This window comes from Trachemys scripta, chromosome 16, assembly GCF_013100865.1.
Source record: "Trachemys scripta elegans isolate TJP31775 chromosome 16, CAS_Tse_1.0, whole genome shotgun sequence".
NCBI lineage: Eukaryota > Metazoa > Chordata > Testudines > Emydidae > Trachemys > Trachemys scripta.
The window spans coordinates 28,982,019-28,996,047 of NC_048313.1; the positions used below are offsets into that span (position 1 = coordinate 28,982,019).

The 14,029-nt window shown below is 53.9% G+C and overlaps 1 protein-coding gene across 1 annotated transcript in view; it reads right to left on the bottom strand.

Annotated features, from left to right (window-relative positions):
- Positions 1-883: 883 nt before the first annotated feature.
- LOC117889037 (immunoglobulin superfamily member 1-like) overlaps positions 884-14,029 on the bottom strand; it is a 60,605-nt gene continuing 47,459 nt past the window's right edge. The window contains exons 17-19 of the mRNA XM_034792843.1: positions 2,574-2,671; positions 2,354-2,389; positions 884-1,269 (exon numbers count right to left, since the gene is read on the bottom strand). Of these exons, the coding sequence (XP_034648734.1) occupies positions 884-1,269; positions 2,354-2,389; positions 2,574-2,671 (520 nt within the window). The remainder of the gene's footprint in view (positions 1,270-2,353; positions 2,390-2,573; positions 2,672-14,029) is intronic.

Here is a 14,029-nt window from a genome sequence, read left to right on the forward strand (position 1 = left end):
CCGGCGCTCGGCCCCGCCGGCCCCCGGCCCCCCGGCAGCGCCGGCGGTCGGCGCCCCCGGTCCCCGGCCCAGCACCGCCGCCCGCATGTCCTGATTTTCCCAGACATGTCCGGCTTTTTGGGATTTCCTCCCGGACGGGGATTTGGAGCCCAAAAAGCCGGACATGTCCGGGAAAATCCAGACGTATGGTAACCCTACTGAGGGCTGAGGCCAGCATATCCATGGCTCCGTTTGCAGGGTGCTGCAAGTGCCGGGTGCGTGGGCCTGGGCTGGGTGCACTCGCGAGCGGCTAGTCCTGCCTTGCCACGGCTCCATTGCTATTTTCAGCTCCATCATGGCTAGCCCGGGTGCCGCACGCCGGCCCCCAGCTGCAGGGCAGACACCCAACAACAGCCCACAGCTCTGGGGGGACCCCGGGGTGACGGCTCCCTGCCTCCAGCCCGGCCACAATCAGGGTCAGGCTCGTCTGGGCAGGGGACAGAACTTCCTCTGGGGCCGGGCCCAGGCTGCAGAACGAGCTCTCCCAGCAGCCAAGAGCCCCCCAAACCTCCCCACCTCCAGCTCCAAGGCCAGCGCCCTCCCCCGGCCGACCTGCTCCGTTATCGACCCAGGGCAACGTGGCCATTGACCCCCCAAATCGCCCCAGACCAGACCCTCTGCGGTGGGCACAGACCTCTCCCGGGGAGAGGACGAGGGAGAATGACCCGACCGTGACAGACGGGGCCACGTCGCTTAATGCTCGACTGGCAGGCGCCCGACACCGCGGTGACCAGGGCAGCGTCAGACCATGTGCAGGGTAGAAGGCTGCTCCCCCCTGGCTGGGAACCCCCAGTGACTCCATCCCCGCTGCCCGGCCGGGCGTCCCCTCTGCTGCGCCCAGGGCTCAGGGCAGAGCCTGGCTCTGAGTGGCCCATTGGTGCGAGCCCCCCGGGGATCTAGCTGGGTGTGGGGCAGGAGATGCCGGGCTGGGCCCCTCACCTGCTACAATGATCTGCACAGGGTCGCTGCGCTCCGAGTAGTTAGTTGGTCCTGTTCTATCGCTATAACGACAGGTGTAGTTGCCACCGTGTTCCCGTCTGGCACTGGTGATGGGAAATTCAGCCTCAGAGCCAGCAGGGTCTGTGTAATTCAGATAGTTCTCATCTCCATCCTTGTAGAAGAGGAACCTCATGCCCAGGCGCTGATTCCGACACCGGATGGTGACGTTTCCCCCCATGGGGATCACCCCACCGGGGCTGACGGAGATGGAGGGTTTGGGGAGGGACCCCTCTGGATTCACAAACAAACAGGCAGTAAGTGGGGGTGACACAAACCGCGTCCGTCTGACTCAATCCTCTGCCCATCTGTCGCTCCAGCGTTTTACCCCCCGCCCGTCCCTGGGGTGCAGGCCCGGCCCCGCGGATCACAGCCGGGGAGAGAGACAGAGGACGGGGGAAAGGAGATTTCCAGTCTCAGATACCTTCAGTTCTCCAGGGTCAATTCAGCCCTGCCCCCGCTGCAGTCAGGGGTGACTCTGGATTGACCCCAGGGGCTGAGATCAGAATCACCCGCTTCTGTTTTTCTAACAGTAGAGCTGCACCTCAGTAGTAGTTGGGCTGAACGTGGATTATTCTTTAAAATATTCTAAAAACCACATTTACCCCAATTGTCCGGCAATGTGCTGTAGGCACAGGAGTGCGGGGGGGGGGGGGGGGGTTCGTGGGACAAATCTGAGTCCTTTGAGCAAGGCCTCCGAAAACCACATTTGCAAAATCCCCTGGTTGTTCTGACAGTTTCCTGCCCACCCCTGGGGCTCAAACTCTGGCTCTGCTCCGCCCCAAACCGCTCCCAGCCGCTGGGGATTTAGCTCCGCTCTGCACGGTGCCGGCGGCCCCTCTGGGGACGGGATATTCCCAAAGCTGTTCAGGGGACGATCCGAACGCCGGGCCGGGCTGAGCCGGACCCACGAGCAAAGCAGTGACACGCGCGTGTGCAGCAAGCCAAGGGTGAGACACAACGGTGCCTTGCTCCAGTCCCTCTGCGTGTCCATGTCTTACAGCCCTGCTCTGCCTGACCCGTTCCCCGGGCTCCTGCCAGCTCCCCGGGCACAGTGTGGGGGTGCTGCAGGGTGTCTGGTGCCTTCACTCTGTATTTCCTGGGGGCAGAGCTTTGAGAGCAGGTGAATTCACCCTGTGTGGTGCCCATCCCTGTAATGAGTGGGGGGAGGTCTCAGTCCCCACCTCTGGGTGTGGGAGGGAGCAGGGGTCTGACAGGATCATCCCTTTGGGGGATCTGCACCCTTCATCCCCGACCCACGTTCCTCGTCCTTTATGTGGAAATTCCCCCAGCTGCCCCATTGCCCACAGATACTCACCTCCTGACACCCCGCTCCGCCCGGCCAGCCAGCAGCCTGGAAAGGAGATGGGTCGTTAAGGACCAGATCCCAGAGCAACTGGATCCTACACGGTGGTCTCAGATCTCTGCCCCCCACATGGGCACACGCCCTCGTCTCACAATCCCCACCATAGGCACATGTCCTGGTCTCAGATCCCCCCACCCCATGGACACACACCCTGGCTGTGTCCGATACTCACCAAGGAAGAGAACGGTGAGAGCAGATGCCATGACGGGGTCAGGGAGGGGCCCCTCAGCGCTGCCACCAACACCCCGGTGTCCAGCTCCACCGAGCCCCAAATAAGGAACTCAGCTGCTGGCTGCCTCTACAGGAAGTCGACGATGTCTCGTCTCTTCCTGCGTCCATCAGACATTCTCTCAAATCTGCGGGTGAAATCTAGTGCGGTCAAAGTAAGCAGAGGTCTTTGAAAACGAAATAAACCCAGTGATCGTCAGCCTGGCCAAGCGTCATGCAGCTCCCAGCTTCTGTGTGTCTCTATGGAGAGGGTGGGACAGGTCAACCTAAACCTACCCTGCAGCCTTGAGGAAGGTGCATCAGGCTGAGAGCCAGGCAACCACCGGGTCTGGTCTTCAATCTTCCACTGACCACGATTTCCATGAAAAATCCATCCCCTTTTCATTCTGGGTTCAAGCCCGGATGGTGACCCATGTAGGTAACTTTAATAAGTGATTATGCAATTAAAGGCTGGCGTTGTAATGGTCCTGCATGAGGGGGCAGAGTTAAGGTTGTTCAGAATGCCGTAACTGTGGCATTTCCTGGTGCTGAAGGGTTTGACTCTGCAGCCTTCCCTCTCAGCCTGCAAACTTGCCCACCTGTGACATGAGCTGTGGCACCGTGTGAGGAGCAGCGCGATAGGGGATGCCTGGGTTTGCTGCCCCTTGCGCCATAGCTGAGCGGTGATGATGGGTTTACACAGTAACGCCTGGTTCTAAGGGGCTTTTCTCAGCGTGTGAATTAAATCAACCAGGTTCAAAAGAAAATTACTGAAAGAGAAATTCCATCCTGAGCCCCCAACGGGTTACCAGCCAGGAGAGACCCAGGGACCTTCTAATGTCCCGCAGAGACCCTGCCCCCGAGCTGGAGGAGACAATGTCAGTGGTTATGTGGCCAGGCCCCTAGAGAGGGAGGTGACACAGGCTTTGTTTATACGCCATTGGCTAGAGGGCAGCAGAAAGCTGGGGGTCAGGGTGCTCCATTCCCGGCTCTGGGTGGGGAGTGGGGTCTAGTGGTTAGAGCAGGGGGCTGGGAGCCAGGACCCAGGTGTGATGGTTGCGCCGTCGCTCGTCCGTTCTCACCCAGCGCTGGGTAACGCCGGGGACACCGCGACTTGGGGGCAGCGTTAAAGGTGCTGGAGGAACCCGGCCGGATGGTCCCAATGGGCCTTAACTCCCCCACCCCTTGCTCACCAGCCGCCCCTCAACCACCTGGGAGCCTCCCTCCACAGGTGTTCTCGGTCCCACGGAGCAGGAGGGGGATGAGCAACAGATTCGCCAACAGCTAACACCCCTCAAACTCTGCCTGGCACCCCCATCTCCCATCCTGCCCCCTGGCTTATCCCTCTTCAAATCCCCCTCGAGCCTGCTCCCCGCACACCCTGCACCCACCATGGCCCCTCCCTCCTCACACCCTCATCCATTTCTCTGTTCCCCCTCAAATGCCCATCCCCCCCCGTTAAGATGGCCACCATCTCCCAGTGTCCCCAGTGGACTTGGAGCCAGGCTTCCCTATGGGAAATGGCACCTACCTGTGACTGGGAGGGGGGCAGGAGAATATGGGGGGTGGCAGAATGTGGGGGAACATTGGGGGGGTGGGGGCTGAGGGGTAGGAGCTATGGGGGGCAGGGGCGGGGAAGGGGGGACAATGGAAGTTGCCTAGGGTTACCATACGTCTGGATTATCCCGGACATGTCTGGATTTTGGGGTTTTAAATAGAAGTCCGGGAGGACTTTTTAAAAATCTAAAGTCAGGCCGGATTGAGCCGCTCGCATGGGGCTCCGGCAGCGAGAGCCCCTCCCTTGCTTCACCCCCTCCCCTGAAGCCTCAGCGCCCCGCGCCAGCAGCGCTCTGGGGGGGGGGGGGCGGGGCTGTGTGCTCCGCGGGAGAGTGCGGCAGCATGTCTGGCTCCGTGTGGTCTGAGCAGCACGGTTAGGGAGCTGGGGGGGTTGGAGAATGGGCAGGGGGTCCCGGGGGGCAGTCAGGGGACAGGAAGAAGGAGGGGTTGGATGGGTCAGGGGTTCTGGGGGGGGGCTGTCAGGGGGCGGGGGTGTGGATAGGAGTCAGGGCAGTCAGGGGACAGGTGGGGGTGGAATCCTAGGGGGGGCAGTTAGGGTGGGAGGGTCTCAGGAGGGGGCAGTCAGGGACAAGGAAAAAGGAAGCTTAGATAGGGGGTGGGATCTGGGGGGAGCAGTTAGGGGCAGGGGTCCTGGAGGGGGCAATCAGGGGACAAGCAGCGGGGGGGGTTGGATGGGTTGGGGGTCTGTGGGGGGCAGTCAGGAGGCAGGAAGTGGGAGGGAGTTGATAGGGGGCGGGACTACCCCCCACACACATGGAGTGTCCTCTTTTTTGAAAGTTCAAATATGGTAACCCTAAAGTTGCCCCCTACGGTTGGGGGGTTCCCCGCTTGTGAGCATTTCAGAGTGAATCTTTCCCATGGCCATGGGGAGCATGGGGCGGGAGGACGTCATCGCCTGCCTCTGGCTCTCCACCTTCCCCCAGCCGGCCAGAGGTGCCCCAGCTCAGCTGGAGTTTTGGCCGAAAAACAAATCCCTCCACACACACCCCATCCGCCGACCACGACTCTGTGAGTGGGGAGCCCATCTCCATCCCCCCATCCCGCTCACCACCATTCCCTTTCCACCTCCTCCCCATCTCCTGTTTCCCCTCAAATGCCCAACCTGTCACACTTCTGGCACCCACCCACCCACCCCCTCTCTGTCTCCCCTCAAATTCCTTTCCCCACTCCCTCCCTGATCTCAGTCCGTCTCTCCCTAATCCCTACATCCCCCAACTTCGGCCTGTCCCCCCAAACTCCCATTCCCTGCTGCTCTTTGCAGAGGGTCTCACAGGCCCAGAGGGCTCAGGGGGGTTAGAAACTCTCTCCGTCACCAGCGTTACACAGGCCGGGGGCCGGGGCTCGTTTCAAACCGAGCCCCTGGTTCTACTCGGCTCCTGGGCAAACCCCCAGCAGCAGCCGTTCAAAGGCAAAGCTTTCGGGTTAAACCCACGGACAAGGAATCAAACCCGGCCTGTCTATTGAAATGGGGGCTGAGCGACCGCGGCTAACAGCTGGAGTCAGACCGGCTCCAAGTCTCGCTCCTTCGGGAGTCACCGGAGCAGAGCCGCTTGTTTCCAGAACAGCCGGGCTTTGGGGGGAGGAACTTGTTCATTTCACTCGCCGGACGGACGGGCAGGGCGGCTGCTGACCCCACTCCTAGTGTAAGCGGGGGAATGATCCCGCTATTGAGGGGAACTTTCCTGGGTTATACACGCCCCGGTGGGATTGGCTAGTGAAAGGATCTGAGTCCTCGCTCCCACTCCCTTTACCCAGAGGCCTGCCTGACCCCGAGGGCTCCCCTTCCTCCCTCCCATCAGGCAGAGTCCTTGTAACCCCGTCAAGGCTGGGCCCGGATCCCTGGTGCTCCACCCCCAGTCTTGTCATGGTCATTTAGGAAAGGGGCGAGGGTGTCCTCACTCTGGGCACTCTCTTTGCACTGGCTGCTTCCCTGACTGATCATTACGTTGAGTTCAGAGCACATACAATTTATTAAACAGCAACTCATAAAAAACAAGTAAGAATGGGGAAGGTTAAAGGAAACAAGTCACCCACCCTCTGGGCACAGGGACACCACAAACAGAAGTCTCTGCATGGGAAAGGAAGTTCACAGTCTGTTCTTCAAATGTTCTACATCTCTTTCCCAGGCCCTGGTCACAGCAGGGTGATACCACAGAGTGACAATCTATATCTCAAAGTAGCACCGTGGAGCCCCTGTATTCACCACCACGATAGAATTATGATAGGTTGGGTACAAAGTTTGCCTTGTGAGGCATCATTTTAAAGTCTTGATATCTTGAACATTCATGTCCTGTTGTATTGTATCTGCTGTCCTTGTGTGGGACGTTCTGAAGCATTGCTGTGTGTGCTACTGAAATATATTTTGAGCTTGGGAGATGCCCACAGCCAACCTTTCAACTGCAATAGAGGACCAGCCAGACACTTTTAATGGCTCATCAACACCCCTCAAGGAAAGAATCCACTATCCCAGAGACTGTGTACAATGGAGATTGCTTGACCAATGGGGACTGGCTGATCCCCGGGTCACAGCAAAGATCTTTCCAGCAAACTGGCAGAAAATATAAAAGAGGGGAAGGGACAAAATCCCTGGGCTTCTCTTCCCCACAACACAACACCTGGAGGAACATCTGGAGGACAAGGACTTTGCACTGGGGAAGGGTGGCCCCAGGCTGGAATCAAGTCCAGTCTGTGTACTAAGGATCTGTAACCTGCTTGTCCCATCTGTCAGGGGGAGACACTGCCTGATTCAAATCCTGTTTCATTTCTAGAACTTAGACTGCGAATATATTTTTGTTTCTTAAGTAGCCAACTCTGATCTCTGCGCCTGCTCCTTAGAACCATTTCAAATCTCTCCTTCTGCAGTTAATAAATCTGTTTTATATTTGACCTAAAATGGTATGTTTTGGTTGAAGTCCTTGGGAAAACTCAGCTCAGTACCCTTCTTTGGCACTGGGAGCTGGCCAACCAAAACCCCCACTTTTTGTGCCAAGGTCAGTAATAAAAAGATTAAATAAGATTGGTCCCAAAACCGATCCCTGAGGAACTCCACTAGTAACCTCCCTCCAGCCTGACAGTTCACATTTCGGTATGACCCGTTGTAGTCTCCCCTTTAACCAGTTCCTTATCCACCTTTCAATTTTCATACTGATCCCCATCTTTTCCAACTTAGCTAATAATTCCCCATGTGGAACCATATCGAAGGCCTTACTGAAATCGAGGTAAATTAGATCCACTGCGTTTCCTTTGTCTAAAAAATCTGTTACCTTCTCAAAGGAGAAGATCAGGTTGGTTTGGCACAATCTACCTTTTGTAAAACCATGTTGTAATTTGTCCCAGTTACCATTGACCTCAATGTCCTTAACTACTTCCTCCTTCAAAATTTTTCCCAAGACCTTACATACTAAAGATATCAAACGAACAGGTCTTGCATCTGAAGAAGTGAAGTTCTTACCCACGGAAGCTTATGTTCCCAATACTTCTGTTAGTCTCAAAGGTGCCACAGGACCCTCTGTTGCTTTTAATAGGTCTGTAGTTGCCTGGATCACTTTTTCCCCCTTTCTTAAAGATAGGAACTATGTTAGCAATTCTCCAGTCATATGGTACAACCCCTGAGTTTACAGATTCATTAAAAATTCTTGCTAATGGGCTTGCAATTTCATGTGCCAGTTCTTTTAATATTCTTGCATGAAGATTATCTGGGCCCCCCGATTTAGTTCATTAAGCTGTTCAAGTTTGGCTTCTACCTCGGATGTGGTAATATCTACCTCCATATCCTCATTCCCCTTTGTCATTCTACCATTATCCCTAAGCGCCTCATTAGCCTCATTAAAGACTGAGGCAAAGTATTTGTTTAGATATTGGGCCATGCCTAGATGATCCTTAACCTCCACTCCATCCTCAGTGTTTAGCGGTTCCACTTCTTCTTTCTTTGTTTTCTTCTTATTTATATGGTTATAGAACCTTTTATTATTGGTTTTAATTCCCCTTGCAAGGTCCAACTCTACATGGCTTTTGGCCTTTCTCACTTTATCCCTACATGTTCTGACCACAATAAGGTAGCTTTCCTTGCTGATCCCTTCCATCTTCCACACCTTGCAGGCTTTCTGCTTTTTCTTAATCACCTCTCTGAGATGCTTGCTCATCCAGCTTGGTCTACAACTCCTGCCTATGAGTTTTCCCCCTTTCTTGGGATGCAGGCTTTTGATAGTTTCTGCAACTTTGACTTGAAGTCATTCTAGGCCTCCTCCACCTTCAGATCCCCAAGTTCTTCAGTCCAATCCACTTCCCTAACTAATTTCCTTAATTCTTTAAACTTAGCTCTTTTGAAATCAAAAACCCTAGTCACGGATCTATATTTGTTTATCCTTTCATTTAGTTTAAACTGAATTAGCTCATGATCACGCGAACCAAGGTTGTCCCCTACAACTATTTCTTCTATGAGGTCCTCACTACTCACCAAACCAAATCTAAAATGGCATCCCCTCTTGTTGGTTTAGCAATTATTGGGTGAAGGAATCCATCAGCTATCGCATCTAGGAAAATCTGAGCCCTATTATTATTACTAGCACTTGTCCTCCAGTCTATATCTGGGAAGTTAAAGTCTCCCCATGATCACCCAATTCCCATTAGTATTTACTTCATTAAAAACATTAAAGAGATTTCTATCTATATCCAAATCGGATCCCGGCGGTCTGTAGCACACCCCAAACGCTATCCCAGGGGAGACTCTAATAGCTTTCTTTCCCAATGTGATTTTTGCCCAGACAGACTCTGTTTTATCCATTCCATCCCTTCTTATTTCTTTACAGTCTACCTCATCATTGATATACAATGCTACTCCACCACCTTTGCCTTTATTTCTGTCTGTCATAAACAGCACATACCCTTCAATACCTGTACTCCAGTCATGACTACTATTCCACCATGTTTCTGTTATCCCTATAATACCCAGTTTCATTTCCTGCACCAGTAACTCCAGTTAGACTTTAAGGTCAGAAGGGACCATTATGATCATCTAGTCTGACCTTCTGCACAACACAGGCCACAGAATCTCACCCACCCACTCCTGTAACAAACCTCCATTTTGTTACCTAGGCTCCTCTCATTGGTGTACAAACATCTTAATTCTTGCTGTTTGGCTTCGCTCACATTCTTAACCCGATTACGCCCAGACATTCTACCACCACTATCACCTATGAGAATGGTATCTACACTACCCTTCCTCTGTATGTCCATTCTCTTAACCAGGCCGTATCCTTTCTTCGTTTTCTTCCCTCTCAATGTTAAAATCCAGCGTGGAGATTACCTGGACATCTCCCAACCATCTCCCCGCAATTCCTAGTTTAAAGCTCTCTTAATCAGTTGTGCCAGCCTCCATCCTAGAAATCTATTTCCCTCCCTACTCAGGTGAAGTCCATCCCGAGAGAACAGTCCTCTGTCCATGAATGCCTCCGAGCAGCCATACCTCCCAAAGCCCTCCTTATAGCACCACTGTCTGAACCATCTGTTGATCGTCATAATCTTGTCACACCTTTGTTGCCCTTCTCTAGGAACAGGCAGAATCCCACTGAAGATCACCTGAGCCTCGATTTCCTTACGCGTCTTCCCCAGCCTGGCATAGTCTCCCTTGATATGTTCCAGCGAGAATCTAGCAGTATCATTCGTTCCCACATGAAGGACAATCAGGGGATTCTTTTCTGCTCCCGTTAGGATCCTCTTCAGCCTCAGGTCCACATCCTGTATCTTAGCACCCGGCAGACAGCACACCCTTATGTTCTCTGCATCAGCTCTGGTTACAGGCCTGTCTATTCTTCTCAGTAAGGAATCCCCAATCACGTAGATCTGCCTTTTCCTGGTGACGGTGCGATTCTCCGGCCTCTTCCCTGTTCCCTCTGGCTGCAAGTCCTCTCGATTCCTATTCTCTCTTGCAATCCTCCGCAACCCATCCTGTATCCTCCTGGGGCTCATGTTTGGTGTTGTTATCTCCATTGACTCTTCCCCTCTTCCTATAGGACTGGCTGCTCTTCTCTTCTTCCTCGCCCTCTCACCTTCAGCGACCACCTGCTGTGCCCCTTCTTCATTTTCCAACTCCGCAAATCTGTTCCTGAGCTCTATTTCTCCTTCACCAGCCCGTCTTTTCCTCTGCCTGGTTCTCTTAGTCACATGCTTCCACCGTCCGCTTTCCTCACACAGCAGTCTCCCCTCAGAGTTCTTTGGTCCTGCTTCCATCTGCAGGTCGGAGCTTTTCCCTTCAGCCTCCTCATGTCTTTGCTCCATCATCTGCTCGAAGCCCCTTCTAAACTCGACCAGAGTTTCCACCTGCATCTCCAGTCCTCGGATCTTTTCTTCCATCAGCTCTATCAGGTGGTGCTTCATGCAGATGAAACTCTTATCAGGTACCACCTCCAGGATCATGTACACGCCGCAGCTTCCACATCCAGTCATCTTCATTGTGTCTTCCACTGCTTGGGTCACTACCACTGCTGCCTCTGTATCTGTCATAGGCTTCCCAGCTAAATCCTGTACATCTGTGAAACGCAAACCAAACCAGAACACCACCACCCACAGCAAAACAAACTCCCAACAAGCATGCGAGCGAGCGTGCAGCGCTGCAGGTGCTGATTACATTGGCGCTTTACAGCACTGCATTCGCTGCGCTCGGGGGGGGTGGTTTTTCACAGCAAGTGCTGCGCTGTGAATTACCAGTGTAGCCAAGGCCTAACAGGACTCGTGCTCTCTCTTGACTCTGTACGGTCCCTGGGGGAAGCCCCCTTCAGTGCGACAGCCCTTCTCTGGGGTCCACTCTCTCTCGGGGCTTAAGCCATAGGCTCCTCCGTCGCCTGGAACCGCACCTCTCTGAGCCTTCAGCACACCCTCAACACAGTACATCTAAATCTTCCTGTATCCCGGTGGGCTCTGCCTGCTCTCCCCTGCCAGCCAGAACCCCTCCTCCCAGCTGGACATCCGATATCACCGGTCCCAACAGCTCCTCCCCTGTCCTTTGTCTTCTGTCCCAGGTAAACAGGTCGCCTGGGCCTCCTCTCCTCTCTTCTGTCCTCTGGCCCCGTCTGGGTGGAACGGGCTGGTCAGGTCACCGGCGTCCTCTCTTCACAGCCCATTGTCCTCCCACTGGCCACAACCGGCTGTGACTCCTGAGCTGGGCTTTCTGGTCACCAGTCACTGGGGTATCTGTTAGAACCCTCAACCCTCCCACTTCCCTGGTTCTGGTCACGCAGACAGTGAGCAGCAAAAGACCAGACGTCCGAAGCGCAGCCAATGTGATGTTTAGTGGGGTTAGTTTTCAAGCAAGCATATTCTGAAGCCCTTCACACCAGTCGAGCTTATCTCTATACGCCGATACAGTCTGTTCCCCAGTGTCCCCTTCCCAGCACTGACGCCGCAGAGCGTTTACCCTGCGTCCCCCTTCCCAGCTCTGACGCCGCAGAGCCTTGCCTGTGTCCCTGTACCCCGTTCCCTATATTCTGTTCCCATTCCACCCCCTTTCCCATTAGCAAACATGATTCCAGTTTCGCTTCCTACTTCCTGTTTGACCCCAGTTTATATAGTGATATTCTCAGCTATACCTTAACCAATCATTTTACTGAAATTTAACTAACCAATACTAACCACCTCGTTAAACTAGTAACACCCAGGGAAACTGAGTCCCATGCCCTCTGCATGCAAACCATTGAAAAAAACAAGAAAAAAAAAAGAACTCTCCTCACTTCATCACAGCACCCCTGGAGGTAAAACACCCCGGTGCTGAGCTCCACCGAGCCTGAGGCCTGAGTGTGAGCCGAATGAGGAACTGTGCCGGGGGCTGCAGCCCCAGGAAGCCCATGATGCACTCGGCCCCTTTCTTTCCATCAGATGGTTTCTCTGCAATCTCGAGCCAAATCTACCATGGTCAGAGTAAAGCCAGCTCCCTGCAATGCCCAGCAAACCACATCCCCTCCTGCAGCTGCTCAGCCCCCCTCCCATCACCTCCCAGCGCCACATGGGGGCTGCCCAGTCTGGGGGCCAGCTGGGAAAGGGGGAATCTCAGGAGATGTCAAGAGGTGTCCAGGACACCCTGACCTTTTCCCACAGGCCCATCTAGCCTCCGTCTAGCAGCTCAGAGCAGAGGAGGGCTCCCCCCACACACAGTGCCCACCACAGAGCAACCCTCTCCCATGGAGCAGGGCAGAGGTTCCTTCCAGACCTGGCTGGGCCCAGCACTCGTCTTGGAGCATGAGGGTGGAGGGACCTGGCCAACCACCTTCTCAGGTAGTGTCGCTGTAGATGCTGTTCGTAGCCAAATAGCGTGAGACAGAGACTGAACAGAGGGGTGGGAGGTTGTGGTTTCCGGCCCCCGTAATCGGACAGGGGAGGGATAAATTTAGAGCCTAAGTTGCTAAAGCAGTAGCCGAAAAATCCATGAAAAGGGGAAGTGTGTCCAGAGCCGGCCCCCCTTGCTGTTTCTGCTACTGCCAGTGAAACTCAGCGTAAACCTGAAGCCACATCAGTGACTGTGTAATATACCCTGGTTTTGGGACGGGAGTGGGGTCTAGTGGTTAGAGCAGGAGGGCCCCTCCCACCATAGGCGCTGACTTCTACTGGTGCCGTTAGGTGCTCGACCCCTGTCTGCCCATGGCCCCACCCCGACTCCACCTCTACCCCACCCCCATTTCAACCGCTTCCCCAAAGTCCCTGCACCAACTCCGACCCCTCTCTGCCCCTATTCTGACTCCTTCCCTAAATCCCTGCCCCAGCCCCACCTCTTATCCGCCTCCTCCCCTGAGCATGCCACATTCCTGCTCCTCCCCCCTCTCTCCCAGAGCTTGCTACAGCTGTTTGGCGGTGGCAAGCGCTGGGAAGTAGGCAGAGGAGCTGGGATGCAGCGCGCTCAGGGGAGGATGAGGAGCTGGGGTGGGGTGGGGAGCTAGGCTGCCGGTGGGTGCAGAGCACCCACTAATTTTTCCCCATGGAGAAGGTGCCTGTCATAAATATAAAGGGAAGGGTAACAGCCTTTATGTATGCAGTAATACAAGATCCCTCTTGGCCAGGGGTACAGAATCACTTACCTTTAAGGGGTTAATCAATTCAATTAATCTAGTCGGCACCTGACTAGAAGGATGGATAGGGAAGGAAGATACTTTCAAATGGGGTGGGGGGGAGGGGAAGCTTTGTTTGTTCTCTTGTGTGTGTGTGTTCGCTCTTGAGACAAAGAGTGGGACCAAGCAGGTAACCCAGCTCCTACTGAAACGGTACATCTAAAATTAGAGAAATTGTAAGTAAAGGCAAAGAAATGCGTTAGATTATCTTTTGTTTTAGCTTGTGAATTTTCCCTATGCCAAGAGGGAGGTTTATTCCTGTTTTGTAACTTTGAAGTTGAGCCTAGAGGGGAATCCTCTGTGTTTTATATCTTTTTAGTACCCTGTAAAATTACCTTCTATCCTGATTTTACAGAGGTGCTTCTTTTACTTTTTATTTTATTTTTCTTTATAATAAAGTTCTTTTAAGAACCCGATTGGTTTTTAGTGTCCCAAAAACCCAAGGATCTGGTCTGTGCTCACTTTGTTAACCTATCCGTTTGTATATTATTCTCAAGCCTCCCCCCCAGGGAAAGGGGGTGAAGGGGATTGTGGGGATATTTTGGGGGGGGGGATAGGGCTCCGAGTGGCCCCTCCCTGAATGTTTGTTTAAATCACTTGTTGGTGGCAGCAATACTGTCCAAGGACAAGGAAAGGAATTTGTGCCTTGGGGAAGTTTTAATCCTAAATTGGTAGAAATAATTTTAGGGGGTCTTTCATGTGGCTCCCCACATCTGTACCCCAGAGTTCAGAGTGGGGAGAGAACCCTGAC